The following is a 23,185-nucleotide window of genomic DNA, read 5'->3' on the forward strand; positions in this document are numbered from 1 at the left end:
AGAGTGTGCTGAGGCTGGGCCCTGCACACCGCATGCTTCCGATTTCCTGTCCCTGGGTAGCCCTAGGTTAGCTGGACATTGGACTGGGCAGGAAACCTTTCTGTAGAGAGTTTGGGTGTCTATTTCTTAAACGTCAGTCCATCCCTGGAAAGCACCCTATGAGGATGAACGCTACAAAGTAGATATTTCACACGGGATGAGTGTTACCACTGGAGGCAGCACAATTTTGAATAAGGGTTCATTGAAATTCTATATATAGTCAACACTGTACCACCATTCTATAACTCTGTAAGATTTTTAAACCAGTAAAACTGATCCGTGTTCCATAAAACAAGCTAAAGTTGTGAAAATGGCTCTCACAAATCTAGCCACAGTAAACAGTAATGGATACAGTTTGTTTTAAAATTATGAGGAATTTTAATAAAATGGACAGTCCAGTTCTCTCTCAAAAAAAGCCTAGTTTCATCACAGGATTATTTATAAAAGTAAAACATGAGAATATATTCATCAATTAGAGAATGGATAATTGTGATAATCATGTCATAAAATTTTAATCAACCATGGAAATCATGTTTACAAAGACATGTAGAAAAATGCTCGTTATAGTGAGAAAAAAAGCAGAATAAAAATTATATATATATAACAACTATATAAATATGCATATAAAAAGCATTAGAGATAAATATCCAAATAATATCAGAGACTGCCTTTAAGTGGCAGGAATATGGATTTTTAAAAAATTCTCTAGATTTTCTTGTATTTTAAAATTTTTCTAAGATGAACAGAATTACTTTAATAAATTTACAAATAAAATGAAAAATGTCTATAAAAAGGACACATTAAGGAGAAAAAAAAACACTCGAAGGATCTTCTCAACTGAGTCTTTTCTGATGCACGTTCAATATTGGATAAGCCAATGGCTGGATAGTCAGTTGAGGTGAAAAGTGTTTAACTGCCAAGCTGGACTCTTAGTTCTCTATCATTCTTGCACAAACTCTGAGTCAGTGGGTACCATCTCCTGATTTGAATCCAGCTCTGGCTGATAGCAGGTCGATAAAGAAAAACCAACACTGCTGCTGGCCGTAAGCAGGGTCTGTCTGTCCAGCCAGCTTCCAGGTCAGCACAGTCATGGCTCCTTTTGGCTACCAGGCCTGTCTCAGGCACCAGGGAATGGTGAGCTTCCCCTAGAGCCACCCTTCCTGCCCTCACCATCCCTACCACTCATTCTCCTCTGCTCTTGCACACTGGCCGGGGCTAACAGTCACTGCAGGGAGACCCATCTTCCATCCACCCTACTCAGGCCTCCGGAGACAATGCTCTGCAGGAGTGACTGGCCCTGAGAACCCTTCTACATGACCTTACCCCAAATGGGGGCACCTAAGCCTTGTGCAGGGTACGTAGTCAATGTGCTTCTGCCGAGAGCTGCAGTTACTTTTTGCATTCCAGAAGGATCAGCAGAAATTTCTAAAATTCTGGTAAAAGGGTTTAAGCAAAAATCACTACTTGCCAAGGGGTCTTCCTAGAGTAGCCTCATCTTGTGCATGTACCTGTGGGCAGCTTTTTCAAATCCAACTGGATAAGGATCAGGTTGCAAGAGGCAGCTGAATGGCCAGGTGTATTGACTCATCATCTTAGTGCTTTGACTTACCTGCTCAGGTAGAGTCTATAATTTTGGAGGGCACAGTACACTTCCCATCCCTTTGCACACTTCAGAGCATTCAGGAGGGATGTGCACAGCGGGAGCTCACTAAATATAAGCTGACTGTGTTCTGCCTAAAAGCCCAATTTCCATTATTATAAAAAATACTAGTAAGTGGTAATAAAGTCCCCTGAACGTCTGGGCTGGGCCTGGTTGAGAAGCACCCAAGCCAGCCTCTTCAACATGAGTGCTTCCTTACATGGGTAATTTTAACCCCAGGGGTCCCCGGGACCAGCCTCTGTGACAAGGCCCACAAGTAAAATCATTTCATCAGAGACAATGCTGAGAAAACCAGGTCTCACACCCTCAGAATCCTGGCCTAAGTCAACAGCAGCAGAGTGGAGCAGCTATTTAGACTTATGGCAGTTTAAGACAAATATTTATTGTGCCCTCTCTGTGCCAGGCCCCATGCTTGGCAGTGGAGATGAGGCCTGTAAAATCAAGAAGGGGCATCTTCCTCAAGGACAGCTAAATGGGAGGAGGAGTTTTTGCGCTGATTTTAATGCAGGAGTCCAGGAGGCACCTGCTGGGTAGGATAGTATAGTGGTTCTCAGATTTGAGGAGGCAACAGAATCCCTTGCAGGGCTTGTTAAAACACAGATGGCTGGGCCCTATCCCAAGCTTCTGATTCAGCAGGTCCGGGGGGTGGGGTACCTGAGAATCGACATTTCCAGCAAGCTCAGTGATGCTGATGCCATCAGTCCCACATCTACTTCTGGGGAGCTACTGGGCCCCTCTCATTAGTTCTAAAAGGATGGGTGGGATTGATGCCCCAAAAGTGCTACCTTTAATAGTTCACATGCTCATTTTCATCCCCAGGCACTAAGCCTCCCTTGGGAAAGGCGGGTGAAGGCTAGCATGCAGAAGTCCCCTTGCTGCAGGCATTTATCCCACTGAAAGACTCCCAGGCTCCTTGGAGGGTTTTGAATCTTTAGAATATCACATGAGGAAAGTAAGTCTAATCAATAACTCCAGAAGGAGATCTCTATGGCACACCCTCCTATGCCATCTGTGTGGCCCTGGTTGTTTAAAAAGTCAAATGGTGCTGGGAAACCGGACATCCACAGCTAAAGAATTAAGTTGGGCCCTTACCTCACATCTTCAACAAAGATTAACTCAAAGTGGATCAACGGCCTAAATGTAAGACCTAAAATTGTAAAACTCTCAGAAGAAAACATAGGGCAAAAGCCTTATGACATCAGATTTGATGATTTCTTAAACATGACACCAAAGGCACAGGCAACAATATAGACAAATTGGACTTCATGAAAATTTAAACATTTTGTACACCAAAAGACACTATCATAGTAAAAAGATGACCCACAGAATGGGAGAAACTATTTGCCAATCATGTATCTGATAAGGGATTAATATCTAGAATATGTAGAGAACTCCTAAAACTCAACACAAAACCCCAAACAGCATAATTCAGAAATGGTCAGAAGACTGAAAGGACATTCTTCAAAGACTACATAGAAATGGCCAATCAACACATGAGAAGATGCTCAGTATTACTATCAGGAAAATGCAAGTCAAAACTACAATGAGATATCACCTTACACCTATCAGAATAGCTACTATCAAAACAAATAAATAAATAAATAAAAGAAAATACTAAGTGTTGGCAAGGATGTGGAGAAACTGGAACCCTTGGGCACTGCTGGTGGGAATGTAAAATGGTGCAGCTGCCATGGAAAACAGTACAGCAGTTCCTCCAAAAATTAATAATAGGATGGCCACATGATCCAGCAACTCCACTTCGGGGTATATACCTAAAAGAACTGAAAGCAGGGTCTCAAAGAGATACTTGTATATCCATGTTCAGTACAGCATTATTCACAATAGCCAAAACAGAGAAGCAACCTAGATGTCTAACAAATGGATAAGCAAAGTGTGATCCCTATACACACAATGGGACACAGTCTTAAAAGAAGATGGACACATACTACAATAGAGATCAACCATCAGGACATAAATGTTAAGTGAAATAAGCCAATTACAAAAAACAAATACTATACAATTCTACTTATGTGAGGAACCTAGAATTGTCTAATGCAGAGACACAGAAAGTACAATTGTGGTTGCCAGAGGTTGGGGGAGGAGGAACTGGGAAGTTGTTAATGGGTACGAGCTTCAGTTTTAAAAGATGAAAAGAGTTATGGAGATAAGTGCTGGTGAGATGCTAGCATAACATTATGAGTGTATTTAATACCATTGAACTATACACTTAAAAAAGGTTAATTAAGACAAATTTTTTGTGTATTTTACCACACTTTAAAAAATTAGAAATAAGCCATGGGAATGATTCAAGACTGTTCTCCTGGGCAATGTAGCTGTTACCAGAGTTATTTATTTTTTGACAAGTTATTTATTTTTTGACAAGTCAAGTGCAGCAGTAAGACAGGGGAAGGAATAGAACAAGGAGTTCGATCTGTAACAGACTGTGAACAGTCCATTGAAATAAACTCGCTACCTTCAGACCAACCAGCCAGAGTTATTTGTAGTCCTGTAAGTGACTGGCAGATAGGCTAAATTCCCACATTACCATGTCTTTGAGGATGGGAATGGGGTGGGCCTGTTCTGAAGCCCCTTTTCTGTGCATTCCTCCTTGCCATGGGACCCACTCACCTCCCACTGTTCTACCGCCCTGTCTCCCTGCATGCCAGCAGAGGACACACTGGCAGATCCCTCTGCCCTATGTCTGCCCATGCAAGCCTTGATTTTTTTCCTAAGTGATTTTTAGTGGCCATATTTTAACTGAAATTATATTGGGTAGGTTATGTATTTATTATCATTCCTGTAGTAGATACAAATTTTTGTTCATTCCAAAGGTTAAGAAACTACAGCATGGAAAAGGGAAGCTACCTGCTTACTGCTCTCCTTGTTAGCAGACTGGGGCTCAGGGCCTGATTTCCTGATGCCCAGATTTGTCATCTGCCCTCTGCTGAGGGAGCGTTCCAGGAAGCCTGTCCCCGAAGAATCTTACCTTCAGACTATTGTAGGCCAGATCTGCATCCGGGTCCAAATCTATGTCAGTCTGTGGTGGTTCAGCCTGCATAGATAGAGACATAAAGATAAGCGCAGACCTCGAGCAAGATATTCCACAGAGGTGTTTCCAACTGTGGTCAAACTTGCTCATCCTGCCTGTGCGTGAATACCCAACACCCCCACCCTGCACAAGTCCACTTCCTTCCCACCTTCAAAGTGCAGCTCAACACTCCAGCCTACCATGAAGTGTTCCATCAATACCTCCCTCCTGTCCCCACCCCCACCTTCACTCACATGGTCCCCAGAGGCACTTATAGGTTGAATATGTATAGCACTGTGTTATGGCTTGAATTTTGCCCCCCAAAAGATATTCTGAAGTCCTCACCCCTAGAAACTGTGAATGTGACCTTATTTGCAAATAGGGTCTTTGCAGATGTAATCAAGTTAAGCTGGGGTCATTTGGGTGGACACTAATCCAGTCGGAAGACGACACAGGGAAGATGACCATGTGAAGATGGAGGCAGAGGCTAAAGCCACGCAGCTGCCAGGCAGGGAACACCAGGATGGCCAGAAACATGGGAAGTTGAGAGAAAGGCATGAAGCAACTTCTCCCTTAAAGCCTTCAAGAGAACACGGGCTGTCAACACCTTGATTTCTGACTTCTGGCCTCCAGAACTCTGAGAGAATGAATTTTTGTTGTTTTGTCATCCAGTTTGTGGTGTTTTGTTTCAGCAGCCCTAGGAAGCTAACACACACTGTAAAACTACGTCTCTAGTAACAAGGCTAACAAGTTACGTTCCAATTTACGAGGGAGGAAAGCTCCCCAGTGTGTTGTTTCCCAACTAAACTCTAAGCACCTTGCAGAGAGCTGCTTCCTCCATGACACTACCGCAGGTAGTAGAGATGGCCCACAACACTCTGTAATGCTGTCTGACATCAGAACTCCAAAGCTAGTGCTTGTCTATGGCAATTTCTGGAATAACAACTCACTAGGATTCAGCCGAGCAAATAATTCCTCAGTTATTTAGCTGCTATTTGACTTAAATTGCCAATGAGAAGGGGTAGAAACAGCTTCATAAATGGTTAACTACTTGGAGTAATTTCAAGTAGTGGGTGTTAGTCCCTGAATAAGATGGATTTTTGGAGGTAAAAATGGACAGATCACTTAATGAGATTACCTACGTGCTAGCTAGCAGCGTTAAGTCCTCCCACTGTGGATGCACTAGCGTGCCCCAGGCTTAGAGACAGGAACAGGATCTGAGCATCTCCTGTACTCCTCCCAGCTGAAGGATGCCTACAGTTACCGCACTGTTTCCAGCCCTGCAACCTGGGGTTAAAACCCCTCCAAGGTACCAGTGTCTGTTTTGCCTCCACCACCACCAGTGGTATAGGCTGTGGCTGTCCAGGGTCTGCATTCAACCTGCTGCTCCGGTGAGAGTTCTGTACTTGTGTTCTATGTAGCATGGATTTGCCATGTGTCCGTGGATGATATTGAGTACATTACATTCTCAGAAAGTGGAGATCACCTACTCAGACTCAAGGGGCTCTATTAAGATGGGCTGGCAGTCACGTTTGTAAGTGGGAAGCCCATAGGAATCACCCTATTGGCCAAGGTGACTTTGCCAGGCTTGAGAAAGGGAGGTGGCTGGGTGGGAGGTCAAATGCACTGACTGTAGACTGTCATAGAGGCCCCACCCTCACAGCGCCTCAGTCACTTCCATACTGATGGTACATCCCACGGGCTTCCCTGCCATTCCTCACTCAGTGCATGGCCTCTCTCTGCAGCTGAGACCTGAGCCATCTCTCTCCAGAATGAAGACCCAGGTAGTTCAGGATCCCTCTTTGGACCAAAAGCGAATCCAAGAACTTGACCTCCAAAAGCTCCATTTCAGGGTGCTGTAGAGGGATCCCATACCCTCTCCCAACCCACTCCTGCCTTTCCTTCCTTAAACTGTCAGAAACAAGGCCATTCTCCCTAAAGAGAGATCCTTAATATACATGACAGAGCTATGGCCCAAGCCTAGAGTTCTAACTATTGTTCAGTGGTTATTTTGGAGGAAAAAGATACCCTTTTTTATTTGGTATCCAGAGAAGTTCTAAAGCCAAGATTCCAAAATTAGTTGGCATGTCTGCAATGGGGAGCCTGGAGAATGAATCTTTAGGTACAGCTGGATAGGCCAAGAACTTGTACATCAGGCACCGTCTGATGTCATCTGTGTAGCTTTTCATAGATTTGATTTGCACTTGCCTGTCAGGGCAGCTGTCCTTCTAATTCAATGAGTCATTTAGAAACCTAATCTTTTCACTTTCCATTCTGAATCAAGTCCACCTGAGAGATTTAAACCCATCGGCAAGATTTACCTCCCCACTTACTGCTCAGGGGGAAAAAAACAAGAATTTTCCAGCAATATAGATCAGAATCTGTATCACAATTGATTGCAAAGGGAATACAGGTGTTGCAAAAAATGACTGGACACAGAAGTGAGGGAAGGAGTAGGGATTGAGAACATGGGGTAGGTGTCAAACTCCACAATTAATAATTCAGGCCTGAGAACATACCAAAGGCCTTTTTCAAACCCACTATGAGTTCAGCTGATGATATAACCCATGGCAGAATTGGCCTTGTACCCTTTAGAAGTGGTCCTTCTATCTCCAAAGAAATAAATGGTTCTTTCCTCCTTAGCACTGCTATAGTCAATGGATTCTCTACTCCTATGGCACCAACCTGTTTGCACTCAACTTGCATTTATTTAAGTGCTACCAATGTTATTTTTTACTTTTCACCTGTGTTATGTCCGGTTCTCCCAGACGTAACATCTAAATTCCTCATAACATTTAAATTCCTCAATGGCTGGGAATTTCTCTTATACTGTTATCTGCTGTCCTTTAATGAACATTTTGTGTACCTACTACGTGCCTGGCACTGGCATAGTTCTGAATGCAGCATGGGTGCCCAGTAGTTCCTTGAGATGGAATGATTACTTTTGGGGCTACTAAGATTTCAAACAATATCCTTTCTAGACCCAAGAGGCTGCTGATAATCTGGACTGAGGCAAGGATGCAGCCATGAGGGAGGAAAGTGAGTGACACACACTCGGTCTGCCTCTGACCCAAAAAGGCTGAACCCAAGCCCATGCAAGATCCCAGGTATGAAAGGGTGATAGGTCATCTCTGTGAACATTTGACTTCTGCTGTATTTACACTCTTATTACACACCCTGGTCCTCCTGGCAGGGAGCTCCCCTCTTTGCAAGTAGGTGATGATGCCACAGACTTCCCCCTAGCTTCACCAACGGAAACCTGGGGCATGAGGGAGCTTACTCCTGTTCAGCTGGGCGGTGTAGGGGCACTCAGAGAAGACTCAGCATGACTCCAATGCACTAAGTAGGAGCCCTCTGAGACTTAGCAGGAGCACAATCCCATGTGGTCACACGTGCCACATGAGCCCTGGACACATGAGCTAGATTGTTCTCTCATCCAAGCACCATAAGAGCACTGCAGCCCCTTCACGTACCTGGACTTTCTTGCTGTCCTGCTGTTCTCTCTTCTCCAGCTGCACTTGCAGCTTTTTCCTCTCCTGCTCCAGCTCCCGTACTCTCTTCTGCAGCTTCAGGAAGACCGTCATGTCCATGGCTGCCTTCTCCAGGCCAATTTCCTTCAAAGGAAGACAGGCACAGAAAAAAGGTTTTCCTAAATACATGCCTTAGGGAACACACAGCGCTTCACTGCCTCCCTCTCTATCGGCCATCTGTCTCCTCTCTCCTCCCAAACATCAATTTGCATCTCAAATACAAAGCCAATGACAACCAACTAACATTTCTCATATCACAGTTGGTGCTCCAGGCTCATTTTCTGTCCAGATAACATCTGAGTCTCAGCCATTTATATTCCTCCTGTGTGAGCCACTTAAAATGACCAACCATATATTCCAAGAACAAATGGATAAAAACACAGGCACTTTCTTTGGAAGTTAAAAAAGCTCACTTCTGGAAAATGGTCTCACACCAGAGAAACTATAGAACTCGGGACATAGCACTTCCTGATGAAGAATCAACGTGGTTACCAATCACTGCAATGTGCTGTCAGCCATCACTTGATTGCATCTTGAAATGGAATCAATGCTTGCTCTGCCCCGGAACCTATTTATCCAACAGATCTTAAAGCATCTATTTCCCAGATTTTGTTCCTTTTGGATTCATGCCTGAGTTTGCCCTCCAGGACTCCAATGCGTGGGGATAGGTGTGTACAAACACGTGTATCTGCCTGTGAATGGGTAATGTGTATGAGCACATCCATGTGGATTTTTAAGCACATGTATGTACATGTGAGACAATATAATTTGGTTCCACCAGGATTTAATAAGCACTGGTTCCACCAAGGCTTCATGTTTAACCAGCACTGGACCAGTCTTGGCTTCCTTAAAGAACATAAAACCAGTGATGACAACGCTTATGTCTACATGTAGATAGTCACACATACAAACACCAGGGTGATAAGCCTGGAGTTGAGGCTGACTGAAACCTCCAGGGGCCTAGACTTAAAAGACCGCAATGCAAAGCCAAGCATCTCAAGCCAGCATTTATGCAAGGCTTACTAAGTGTGTCTGGCAGGCAGCAAGCCACGCAGAACCGCACAACAGAGAGGAGACCTTCAGTCCTGGGGACCTCCTTCTCTCCCTCCACCCTCTGCTCCAGCATTCTCTATTGCTGATGGTCTCTTATTTTTCTTTATAGCACTTAGCAGGACCTGCAATCATATCACATGTTTCTTCCCTAACTGCTCACTGACTAGCTCTCTGTCAGATGAGGGCAAGGACTTCTCTGGCTCAGTCACCACTGTTTCTCTAGCACTGACCAGAAGATCCTGCACAAAGAACTGCTCAAAACCCATTTGTTTTTATTCTGTCTCTCCTCCATGTTATTTCCACATACTTTACAAGGTTGTGTGTGTGTGTGTGCACGCGCGCACACACACGCGCGCATGTGCCTGTGATTTTCTTTTCAAATGCCAGAGGAAAAATTGTATCTTTTGTACCTTTGACAAAATTATACACAGACCACACAGTCCACTGTGTGGTATATTTAGTGACTGACTAAGAGGCTATTACCAACAAAGATACAGTCACCCAGCATACTTTCATTCCAAATATTTTTTGCTGTTCTGAGTTTTATCCAGCTTCTAAGTGAGGGGGCAATTTTCTTGTTTATTTATTGATATTACTATATGCACTATGATATTAAGTGGGGATAAGTTGTATCTATTTTAATGACTTAGCTGTTCCTTCTTAAACCACCTATTTCACCTCTCTGCATCAGTTTCTTGGTTTTTCAAGAGGAATCAGAGATCCACCTTCTTCTTTCCTTTCTGGATAGGGCGTAAGGTGAACAATAATGTATTGCTTTACACAGTAAGTGTTAACTCCAGAGAACTGTCTCTAAATCCACTGTAGTCCAAGTGATCCTGCTCTTGAGAATAAGCCCCTGGGCACTCTGGTCACCATCAGCAGAAGAGTAAATTTCTCTTGGACAGTTCCACACAGAAAAAAACACACACTCCCTCTGGAGGAGGACAGTACCCAAGAGCCTGCATCACTCACCTCCACCTGCTGGAGGGCATCCTCAGTGTCTCCGATCTCAGATGTGGAGATGGAGGGGTAATTGGAGTCAGATTCTAAGCTACTTTGGTTTGATGGGTTCCGCCTATGACCTGGAGTTTGCTGTTCAACAAGAAAAATGTGATAGCTCATTAGGAACTAATGTTCATGAGAATTTACCTCCCATGGTGGCAGGCCCTAGAGTTATCCTTCTGCCTAATTTGTCAATAAGAATAGGTATCATTGCTTCTTGGAATGATGGCTAAATAGAGCTAGCCCTATGAAATATTTCACCTACAGTTCTTACTGTAGGCATCCACTTTTCATCTCTTAATGAAATGCAAATTCCTAACACTTGGGTCAATTTCTCCGAGAAGTCCTGGAAAAACCTTTCCCTCCCAGTCTTGCTTTTGAAATGCACAAAGGCAGTCACATTACCCACTTCTCCCTTGAAAGGAATGTTCCACACCTGCCCAGAACGGCCCCTCCCTTCAACCTGCACTCCCCAAATTTTATGAAAATAGTAGCATATTAAAAATAGTTTACCATTTATACTGTTCATTTAAAAATACTTTTTTTTTTTCCTGCATCTGATTCGGCTGTCAGTGTGAAAACTGAGCTTGGTAGGACAATTTTAGACTTCTCTGGATGTTCCTATTCAGCTTTTCTTCCTGGCTTCTATGCAATTAACTTACTCCATCTTGTTTGAATACTCATTTCTGGAGGAAATGTTTACATGGGGTAAAAAAGAATGACAGATCCTAAAATATCATAAAATTGTCTCTATGTATACTGCATCTCATCAGATTAGGAGACACAATCAGGCCCTTGTGGGTCTCTCTGCCACACACACACTAATAAAGCTGAGAACTCCCACACCCCATTACTGTCTCAACACAGGAATGTTCCCATAACAGGAAACAGGAAAGATAACACACTTGGGTAGAACGTTCCTTAAACTCATAACTGAGATCTTCATGACCCCAAAGTTGGAAAAGGAGCTGTCAATAGGAATGAATCACCCAGTCCAGCTACTTTTGCCTCTCTGCAGTAATGGCAAGTGCTGCACATATGACACATGGACTGAGCATCACATATCAGAAAGCAGTGCCTGAGATCACGGGGTCAGAAGCTGGACAGGAGCCAGGGACCTGTGCCATGGCACAGCAGAAGAACCCCCCTTGCCTTTATGATGGTCATTTCATCCCGAAGGTTGTCGTATCTCTGCTCCAACTGTGAATATTCCTTCACAAGGTTCTGGTACCGGGATCGCTCCTCCTCCAGTTCTTTCTTCATGAGGAGATTTTCCTTCACAGAGTTCTGGGCAAATTCATCTGGAAAGCAATATGCTAAGCTGCAGTTTTTCTGGATGGATTCCCTCACATTTATTGACTCATGCTTTCTGATTAATCTCTTGTTAAGAGACTGCCCATGACGAGCTCATCAGAGGCTCTTGATGAATCTATTACGCTCCTCACCTACTGCAGAGCAAAGGTGAGTCTCATTACTCTGGCTTAGTCTTCAGAGAGGGAGAGAAAGACCCTGCTCTCAGGGAATGGGGAGAGAGAAGTTGGCAGCGTAGGTGAGAATTCCCTCAGTTGATGCCCTAGCCTCTCTTCTGCCAACTGTCACAGCAACTGCTGGCAGCATTCCTGGAAGAATGAAGGCTTATTCCACACTCCTTTCCTAGTCCTGATCTTTCAGTTCTTAGGAGTGCAGGGAGATTAAAGGCGACTGGGGTAAAAGGAAGGAAGGCAAATAGAGAAGGATGGGCTACTCCCCTGCCAAAATTTATTCACATTAACGGACAGAAAAGTGTTTTAAAAGGACATTTGAAAACAGTTCACATTTTCAAAAAGATGTGATATTGGGTGGGACTGTGAGGTCATGTGGTTCCATCCTCTTGTGACATGAATGAGGAACCTGAGTATGGGAGAAGGGGATTTGCTCAAAATCACAGTGAGTTGGAGCAGCAACTGGGGTCTGTGGACTCTCCCTGCTCCTCCACAGCCGAGTGGCACATGGGGACTGATGGCAGCCCAGGAGCTGGTGGGCACCTGAGAGAGGTTGACCTGGGATCTGATTCAAGACCCTTTCTTCAGTAAACATTAACAGATGACCCAGTGGGTAGAAGAAACCATGACGCGTGGATGGACACGAAAGACAAATGTGAAACGCAGCGATGATGACAGCTCCTGAGCGCTTGCTGAGTGTCATGCACCCTCCTAAGCACTTCACGTGCAGCCTCTTCCTCATTCCTCCCATGAGCCCCCCGATGTCTGGACCTTTATGTCCATGTAGTAGATGAACAAACTGAAAGCCTATTCAAGGCCATACAGAAGCACACAGCAGAATCATGCTTCAAGTGCGGGCCTCCCTGACTCCAAGTCTCATGTACTATGTTGCCCATTATACGTGTCTCACCTCTTTAGACTCTTGAGGCCAAATGTCCTAGTGGGATCTTAAAGGTCATTATTCTTCATCTTCTTCTATTAAAATCCTTTCCCCACTGTAGCCTCTAGTCTAACTGCACACTTGCTAGGAGTCTTTGGGAGAAGTCAGTGAGGAAAAGAGATTAAAACCCCAAATAAAACTCAAGTGCTTTGGTACTTACCTTTAGACTGGCACAGGATTTGGTTGTTGAGCTGTTCTTTCTCATCTTTCAAGAGAGCATTTTCTTGCTCCAGGTCTGCAACTCGCTGGAAGAGAGCAACAGGGGAAAAATGTCTCATGATGCTGGGAAGAGGAGAGGCTCCTCTTGTGGGATTTGAATTTTAATGGGATATGTGTAAATGCTCTTTTTGTTTAAGAAAATTGATTTGGTTAAAGCTTCTTTTGTTTTCAAGGAAAAATTGTGTACTGAAAGAAAAATCCCATTAAAACAAGACAGATGAGCCCAGCACTATTTATGGTCATCTAATGTCCACAAACACATCATGAAAAGTCTATCACAAGCTCACATGCCTTGTTGAGGAACTTGCAAAGACAACAGGCTTTCTGTAGAGAGCTGAAGGCCTGTGGATCATGACCAAGTCAGCATTCCACTGAGGCTACATGATCCAATAGCAAACTGTTTATCATGAATGCAGGATGTGGGCAAACTCACATCTGCACCTGCCACCAGAAGGTTTGCTGAGTGCAATCACTGCCTGGCACTGTGCTCCTTAAGGTTATCTACTGGCACATCTGGAGACTACTGTTCAGAGAATGCAGTTGTGCAAGCCTGCACCGAGTCAAGTTGCTGACTGACAACCACACCCTTCTCCCTATCTCTTTTACTCAATAAATACGAAGGGAGCTAAAAGCTCAGGGCCCTTGTTTACTGGAAGCAAGGAGCCCCCGACCCCTTCTTCCAAATATACTCTCTTGTCTTTGTCTTTATTCCCACATTCATCCCCTTTTGTTCAGTCCAACAGGGATTGGGTCCACGTAAGCTTTCATGTTTTTGTATTTGTTTGCCTGTCTTGCTAAATTTTGGGCTCTCAAATCTGGTCTTAGGAAGGCCAAAAGCTCACAACGAACAAATGACCTCTGGTCTTCAACCCACTTGCTTTACCTGTCTTATTGGACCAGCACAGTTCAAATTCTGGAAAGGAGATAACTTGCTATTGACACTCAACTGTCTAATCTAGTGTTGGACTTCTGATGATGTTGACAAAACCAAAATAAGGTGACTATTACCAGAAAAAAAAAGGTATAAAAGAAAAAATACTAATTAAACAAAAATTGTAGTCTACTGAAAGAGGAGTAAGAATTAAACATGTGAAGAGGCCAGGCGCAGTGGCTCACACCTGTAATCCCAGCACTTTGGGAGGCCGAGGCAGGCGGATCATGAGGTCAAGAGATCGAGACCATCCTGGCTAACACGGTGAAACCCCATCTCTACTAAAAATACAAAAAATTAGCCAGGCATGGTGGTGGGTGCCTGTAGTCCCAGCTACTCGGGAGGCTGAGGCAGGAGAATGGCGTGAACCCAGGTGGAAGAGCTTGCAGTGAGCCGAGATCGCGCCACTGTACTCCAGCCTGGGAGACAGTGAGACTCCGTCTCAAAAAAAAAAAAGTGTGAAGAAAGTTTTTAAAAAATGTTTTTGCTATTTATTATTAGAGCAACTATTTGCATGGATTTTTAAAAAGTAACAATTCAGCTGTGTTCTAAGAGAATTTGAAATCATTAGTTGGTATAGAGGAGGATGGGAAAGGGTCTTTTATAATATGGGGGCTAAATTGCAATTGATTCACCTTTGTGCTTGGATCCTCTACAGATTCATTCTGCAGGAGGCTGTCAAGTAATTTTCCCTACTAAAATCACATCCCTGCCTTTGTGACATGGATGAGGACGTAGCTGAGCATTGCAAAAAACAGGCAGGGAGAGAATGAGGAACACATGCCAGTGGACCCTCAAAATTCAGGCTTCCAGACCTGAGATCTCCCTTCCCCCACGGCTGGCTGATCCATCACCATTCCCCACAGAATAATCTCTTGTGATCACATCCTAAGTGTGGTATATGGCAAAGACAACAAGTTTCACAGCCACACAGATCCTGGGCTCTATAAACCTGTTTCCCCCTCTATAAAATGGAAACCCGGCCAGGTACGGTGGCTCACGCCTGCAATCCCAGCATTTTGAGAGACTGAGGTGGGCAGATAACGAGGTCAGGAGATCGAGATGATCCTGGCCAACATGCTGACACCCCGTCTCTACTAAAAATACAAAAATTAGTTGGGCGTGGTGGTGCGTGCCTGTAATCCCAGCTACTTGGGAGGCCGAAGCAGGTGAATCACTTGAACCAGGGAGTCAGAGGTTGCAGTGAGCTGAGATCGTGCCACAGCACTCCAGCCTGGCAATAGATCAAGACTTCATCTCAAAAAAAAAAAAAAAAAAAAATAGAGGAAACCCACTTCACAGAGTTTCTCATCATTGAATGAGATGACGCATGTGAAGTACCAAGCAGAAGTCACTGCATAGAGCAGTTGATCAATATATGTAGATGGTTCTACATTACTCTTACTGGGCATGAAATGGAAATACACACTTTAAAACCACTCCACCACTTACCAAAAATTTAAACAGTATCTACTCTTTACAAATTCTTCCAAAAATTAGAAGAAGGAACACTTCCCAATTCCATTCTATGAGGCCAGTGTTACTCTGATACCAAAACCAAAGAAATCACAAAAAACCAAACTACAGCCCAGTATCTCTTATGAACACAGATTCAAAAATCCTCAACTAAATACTAGCAAGTGGTTATGATAAAAACACTCAAACTACAAATAGAAGTGAACATCCTCAACCTGATAAAAATTCCATAGCTCATACCACACTTTATGGTGAAAGACTGAATGCATTTCCCCTAAGATCAGGAAGACAAGGGTGTCTGCTCTTGCCACTTCTATTCAGCATTGTACTGAAGGTTCTAGCCAGGGCAATAGGCAAGAAAGATAAAAGCATCCAGAATGAATGCTATCTGCAGATGACACAATCTTGTATACAGAAAATCCTAAGAAATTCACTTAAAAACTATTAGAATAAATGAGTTCAGGTTGCAGGGTCCAATTTCAATATACAAAACTCAATTGTATTTCTATATATTTGCAATGAACAATCTGAAAAATAAATTAAGAAAACTATTCCACTATAATGGCATAAAATATTTAGGAATAAAGTTAACAAGAGAAGTATAAAATTCATACTTGGTAAATGAAAAAACATTACTGAAAGAAATTAAAGATCTTAATAAATGGAAAGACATCTTGAGATAATGGATCAAAACACTTTTTAAGATGGCAACACTCCTCAAATTCATCTACAGATTCAATGTAATCCTTATGAAGATCCTGCATGGCTTCTCTGCAGAAATTCATGAGCTGTTCCTTAAATTCATATATAATATCTAGGGATCCAGAATACCCAAAGGATCTTGAAGAAGATGAACAAAGCTGGAATAATCACACTTCTAAATTTTAAAACTTACTAGAAGATAAAGTAATACAGATAGCGTGATACTGGCATAAAGACAGACATACTGATCAATGAAACAAAACTGACTTTCACATTGACAGTCAATTGATTTTTGACAACCGTGCCAAAACAATTCAATGAGGAAAAGAATAGTCTTATAATCAAAGGTGCTGGGACAAATGGATATCTACATGGAAAAAAATGAAGCTGGACCACTACCTCATAATATACAAAAATTAACTCAAAATGCATTAAAGACTTAAATGTAAGGGCTAAAACTATAAAACTCTCAGAAGAAAACATGGCAACAAATCTTTGTGACCTTTGGATTAGGCACAAGCCAAATACAATGCCAAAAGCACAAGCCACCAAATTAAAAATAAATTGAACTTCAATAAAATTTAAAGTTTTTATGCTTCAAACCATCAAGAAAGTGAAAGGGCAACCCACAGAATGGGAAAAACTATTTTCAAATCACCTATCTGATACATCAGCAGTCTCCAAACTTTTTGGCACCAGAGATCAGTTTGATGGAAGACAATTTTTCCACGGACCAGGGTGACGGGGGAATGGTTTCAGCATGATTCAAGCACTTTATATTTATTATATACTTTATTTCTATTATTATTACATTGTAATATACAATTAAATCATTATACAATTCACCATAATGTAGAATCAGTGGAAGCCCTGAGCTTGTTTTCCTGCAACTAGATGGTCTTATCTGGGGGTGATGGGAGACAGTGACAGATCATCAGGCATTAGAGTCTTATAAGGAAAGTGTCACATGTGCAGTTCACAGTAAGATTTGTGCTCCTATGAGAATCTAATGCCACTGCTGATTTGACAGGAGGCAGAGCTTAGGCAGTACTTCGAGCAGTGGGGAGCAGCTGTAAATACAGATGAAGCCTTGCTCACTTGCCCACCACTCACCTCCTGCTGTGCGGCCTGGTTCCTGGACCACTACTGGTCCATGGCCTAGGGGTTGGGGACTCCTGTGATACATGACTCATAGCATGAGTATATAAAAATCACTTGCAACTCAACAATAAAAAGACAACCCAATTTTAAAAACGGGCAAAGAACTGAAATAGACATTTCTCCAAAGAAGATATACAAATGGCCGATAAACACAGAAAAGACACTCAGTATCTTATTAGGGAAATACAAATCAAAGCCACACTGAGATACCAGTTCACACTCACCAGGATGGCTATAATAAAGACAGACAATAACAAGTGTTGGTGAGAATATGAAGAAATCAGAACCCTCATATGCTGCTGGTGGGAATATAAAATGGTGCAGCAGCTCTGGAAAACACTCTGGCAATTCCTCAAAAGGTTTAACATAGAGTTGCCATGTGACCCAGGATTGCTACTCCTAGGCAGATACCCAAGATAAACGAAAACCTAGTCCACACAAAAACTTGTACGCTGACTGACACAAAGAACAACCTCACCCTTTCTAGCTTAAGTCACAGGATGCAGTCATCTTCCAGAGGACTCGTCTCAACCTGTGTAGAAAGAGTCTCAAAAATGACCTCCTCAGGACAGCACCACAACACATAATGACTAGCAAGTGTGCAACGGCAGAGGGACTAATTGGTGACTACTGGGATTGCAACCCAGGAGATGACCACGTGGAGCAGAGGAGAGATGACCATACAGACCCCTGAGTACCCACCTGCACCCCCATCAGACAGGCACCTTTCAAACTCTTCTAGACTTTATGGCGTTAAAACCCAGAGAGGTGACCCTAGGGATATGGACTAAACCAGCAGAAGCCTAAATTGATATGGTTTGGACGTTCATTTCCTCCAAATGCATGAGGTTTGAATTTCAACTGGTTACAATGCTTAAATGCCAACTTTCCTTCCTTTCCTGGCTTTAAATTAAGCTCAAGGCACCAAGAGGTGAGTTAATAAGGGAGGAGCTGCCCCACCCTCGGCATCAGGTAGAAAGGGGCAGGAAAAAATGGCAACACACTGGAGCTAAGGATTGAGGTCACTGGCTCTCCCCACCCCAGGAACTCAGAAGGCAGTGACTCTCACTTAAAGGTGCCTCAGCTACTCTGGGGAGCTGCTGATGGGTCTGTAGTGGCCTTACATTAGGTTTGTCCTTTAAGGGCCCATATAGAAAAGTAGGATACACAATACAATACCATTAAGGGCTTGCAAAAAGATCCAAGTGCTTTGTTAACACCCTTTTTTTTGAGACAAGGTCTCACCCTGTTACCCAAGCTGGAGTGCTGTGGTGAGATCTCGGTTCACTGCAGCCTCAACCTCCCCAGGCTCTGGTGATCCTCCCACCTCAGCCTCCTGAGTAGCTAGGACTACAGGTGCCTGCCAACATGCCCGGCTAATTTTTGTATTTTTAGTATAGACGGAGTTTTGCCATGTTGGCCAGGTTGGTCTTGAACTCTTGGGCTCAAGTGATTTGCCCACCTTGGCCTCCCAAAGTAGCTGGGCTTACAGATATGAGCCACCGGCACCTGACCAACACTTTTAACAGTCTAGAACCCCTTCAAATTTAAGGAGTTTTTCAATCTTTCTTTCCCTTCAATTCAAGCAGACTCAGTTTGTCTCATCCATTTATCTGTGGATGGGCTTCCATGAGTTACAAGAAGGAGGCTCTGACAAGCATGTTTTCAAAAGTTGTCCAGGTAATTCTGAGGCTCTAGAGGTTGAGAGCTGCTGGTCTTATGTCTTTATAACCAGCAGAACTCCTCACCTCACAAGTAAATGATAAGCACAGTCAGGGACTCTCGGTATGGAGAGTCAGGCAAAGGGGTTGGCTTTCTGCCCAACAGGAGGTCAAATCAGATAAAGCTGATAAAAATATACATGCATCAAACTAACTATACCAAGTTATTATTCTTCGGCAATTCATTTTGCCAAAGAATAACATTTATTGCCTATAATATTTATTGCCTATAATAATTAATGCAACAGATGTTGTATGTCTTCAGAGGCTAAAATGTGACCTGGTGTTGAGGGCAAGGTACAGAAGAAAAAGCACCGACCTAGAGTGACGATGTTTTATCCGTAGAGGCACCCACTCACCAAGCCTAGTTCTGGCCCCTAGTATGACACAGGGCAAGGCTGTCACTCATCCATCACACATTTCCTGATACACCTCTATAACAGGAGCCTTGCCAGGGCTGGGGGATACCAAATGAGATAGACTGACTCATGGTAGTTGACATGGTTTGGACGTTCATTTCCTCCAAATCTCGTGTTGAAATGTGATTCCTAGTGTTGGAGGTGGGGCCTGGTGGGAGGTGACTGGGTCATGGGGGTGGATCCCTCGTGAATGCTGTAGCACCATCCCCTTGGTGAACTCATCCCTCACTGAGTTCACAATAGAAGGTGTAGGTGGCATACATGCTGTTAACCACAGCACTCTCAGACTGTAGTCTTGGCTCAGGTTTTAGATCATAGGTTGTTGCAATGAAGTCACATGTTCTTAGGTGGCATTCATAGGACTGGAGATTTCAGGACCCACTTGGTGATGATGTCATGCACTCTGTGCTGGTCAGATGGCATGTTCCATTTCAGAGGGATATTGACTGTGTGTAGGATGCTCAAAGGATGGCGAGGGGTCTTGGTCTTCTCAGGTGACCTACTGCTCTGTGAGCCATCTAGATATTAGGAGGATGTTAAGGGGAAGCAACGCTTTCATTGCCCTAGCGTGAACTCAGTGAGGGATGAGTTCTCACTGAGTTCACGTGAGATCTGGTTGTTTAAAAACATGTGGCACCTCCCCGCTCTCTCTTGCTCCCAATATCGCCATGTGATGTCTGCTCCCCCTTCAACTTTTGCCATGGCTGGAAGCTCCCTGAGGCCCTCATCAGGACAGATGCCAGCACTACACTTCCTGTACAGACTATAGAACTGTGAGTCAATTAGACATTTTTACTTATAAATTATGCAGCCACAGGTGTTTCTTTTGTTTTTTTGAGATGGAGTCTCCCTCTGTCACCCAGACTGGAGTGCAGTGGTGCGATCTCAGCTCACAGCAACCTCTGCCTCCCGGGTTCAAGCAATTCTCCTGCCTCAGCCTCCCGAGTAGCTGCGATTACAGGCATGCACCACCATGCCCGGCTAATTTTTTTTTGTTGTATTTTTAGTAGAGACGTGTTTCATCATATTGGCCAGGCTAGTCTGGAACTCCTGACCTTGTGATCCACCCACCTCGGCCTCCCAAAGTGCTGGGATTACAGACATGAGCCACCACACCCAGCCCAGGTGTTTCTTTATAGTAACGCAAGAACAGTTTAATATAGTAGTTGCCCTCAGAGAGTGTCCAGCCTGGCAGGGATGAGGGACAGGTGCATACATTGTAATGATATCAATAAGGGCTGTAGCAGCTTCCTATAAAGCAAAGTTTTTCAGCCTTGACACTGTCAACATTCTGGGCTGGATAATTCTTTCTTGGGGGAGTAGGGGACTCTCCCGTTCATTACTCAGTGTTCAGCAGCATCCCTGGCTTCTACCCACTAGATGCTAATACAACACACCCTCCTCTCACCTTCAATTTGTGAAAACCAGAATGTCTCCAGGCACTGCCATACGTCCCCTAATGGCAAAATCACCCCTGATTGCGAATCACTACAATAAGGTGATTCAGAAGGAAAAGAAGGTAGCCTCAGGGTCCATGAAGGCTTCACAAGAGGTGGGGGTCATCTGGATTAGGCCTGCAAGTGGTATGTCTCAGGCAGCTGAGGGCCATTCTAGGTGGGAAGAACAAGTGCCTAAAGGTCTGGGAGGAGGAAGGGCATGGGTTTGGGAATGTGAAGAGTTCTATGTTGCCAAAACGTGTGGTTGCAGCACGGGCACTGAGAAAAGTCAAGGCTGGGTAGGTAGAGGGAGGGAGAATCAGCTTGTGAATGGCTTCTCTTCCTTTGTCCTCAGGAAACACTGAACTCCTCTTATTCTCCTAACTCGACCTGGGTGGGCCCAGCTCCTCTCCCCAGCCTCTTCCCGCCCTCCAGGATCTGCCTGAATGTTTCACTGTTCTTTCTGCCAGGCTCTGTCGTTCCCATTCTTTACTAGTTACTTTCTTCTCATTATTAGCTCTCGACCAGCACTCTCCTGGGAAACATTCCTGTACCACACGGGGTGGTGGGGTTGCCCCCACGCTTGGTGTCCTGCTCTGACAGGGCCTGCACATCCCTCCAGAGCCTGTGGGACAGCAATGCTTCCTCATACACCTGACTGCTCAGCCTGGACCAGAGTCCTCAACGCGGACCTAGGGATTATATCGCCAGACTATCACACCCTCAGATCCCAGGCCACCGCCAGCACCTGAAAGCTTATCAAATGAATAGAAGGGCCCTGCAGACCAAGTTAAGGAGCCTGCATTCCCTCAGTCACAACTAAGGGCTCCCTTTAAAATTGTTTTTTTAAATAAATGTGTTTATAGTTGACTAAAATATCTAGAATACGTGAGCTTGTTTAATCAAATAATTCAATTTAGGCAGCACATACAATGTAGGAAAAACACTCTTCAAATGCATCTAATTTGCTATTGCTGGAGGCAGTTCACTCAATGACTTCAGGAGCACCTTTAAATTAGGTTGGCAAATTATCAAAATAGATTCCACTTTTCTAGACATACAAGTAAAATCAAACTGAAAACAACCCAACAGGAGAAACCACATGGTATGTACTTCTACAAAATAAAGCCTAGGGTGGTGCAATGAAGCATGATCTATGTCACAGTTAGGAAGGGAGGGGTCTTGCCCCATCCTGCCAGGAACAAGGCTGTACCCTCTGAATCAGTCAACTACTGGTAGGTTTTACAGCAGGCTGTGAAGTAACCAGACCTTACCATGGAGCAAAGCTTTGCTTCCCCTTAACATTCTCCTAATATCTAGATGGCTCACAGAGCAGTAGGTCACCTGAGAAGACCAAGACCCCTCGCCATCCTTTGAGCATCCTACACACAGTCAATATCGCTCTGAAATGGAACATGCCATCTGACCAGCACAGAGTGCATGACATCATCACCAAGCGGGTCCTGAAATCTCCAGTCCTATGAATGCCACTTAAGAACATGTGACTTCATTGCAACAACCTATGATCTAAAATCTGAGCCAAGACTACAGTCTGGGAGTGCCATGGTTAACAGCATGTATGCCACCTACACCTCCTATTGTTTTGAGGCTTGTTTCTTCCCTCTGTCTCCCTCTTTGATTCATGAATGCAGGTCTCTGACTTGGCTTTATTATTCTAAGCCACGCATTAAAGTGGCCTCAGGGGGATTTGCTTTTCTTGCTTGCCTAAACAATTTTGGAGGTAGGCCCATGTTCCTGATCTTTCATGAACAGCAGGAAAGGACCAATCCCACACTCAGCTCCACACCCCAGGTGGGTGAGAGAATGCTTCCTTGATCATATTTCTCCAGGTACCAGCCAACCCCAGTCTTCCCAGCCAGCTAACACAGTTGTTGGCAGACACAGCAGGTAACAAACTTCTGCAGCCAAATGGCCCCCACTTTGTGGTGTCAGGGCTGCAGGGTGCAGTGGGAGACGCTTTAACAACATAAAACAGGCGGCTGCATCCCCTGAGCATGATAAATAACATCTTAGGTTTCAGGACTCATTCAACACCATTCAGCAGCTCCTTTTTTTGGACTGAGGGAGTGGTTAGTCTTAACTCTTGCAGGCAATATTACTCAGTGTTTCTTCTAAAAGCTTATTTGGGGCAGCTTATCAGAATCAACACTGGAGGAAAATCCTGTATCTATGAGGCTAATACAGTACCTATATTAAGTTAAGTAAATGCCCCAGCAACATGCTAAAGAACTGTCTTTACTAGTTTGTCTTTGGGGATACAAATGTAGCTAGGGGCTTTGTTTTGTCTTATGTTTTCAAGAGGGATATTAGTACTATAAGAAGACCTAGCGCAAGGTTTCTAGTAGCAAACATGGGAAAACTGGTTG

General features: G+C 44.0%; 1 protein-coding gene across 3 annotated transcripts in view; it reads right to left on the bottom strand.

The window, feature by feature from the left end:
- The window catches only part of MYO5B (myosin VB), a 368,321-nt gene that overhangs the window by 41,375 nt on the left and 303,761 nt on the right, over nt 1-23,185 (bottom strand). For all 3 annotated transcript variants that reach the window (XM_019013976.4, XM_055368552.2, XM_063699216.1), the window contains exons 23-27: nt 12,894-12,978; nt 11,465-11,613; nt 10,283-10,402; nt 8,201-8,341; nt 4,686-4,751 (exon numbers count right to left, since the gene is read on the bottom strand). In XM_019013976.4, the coding sequence (XP_018869521.3) occupies nt 4,686-4,751; nt 8,201-8,341; nt 10,283-10,402; nt 11,465-11,613; nt 12,894-12,978 (561 nt within the window). The remainder of the gene's footprint in view (nt 1-4,685; nt 4,752-8,200; nt 8,342-10,282; nt 10,403-11,464; nt 11,614-12,893; nt 12,979-23,185) is intronic.

This window comes from Gorilla gorilla, chromosome 17 (assembly GCF_029281585.2).
Source record: "Gorilla gorilla gorilla isolate KB3781 chromosome 17, NHGRI_mGorGor1-v2.1_pri, whole genome shotgun sequence".
NCBI lineage: Eukaryota > Metazoa > Chordata > Mammalia > Primates > Hominidae > Gorilla > Gorilla gorilla.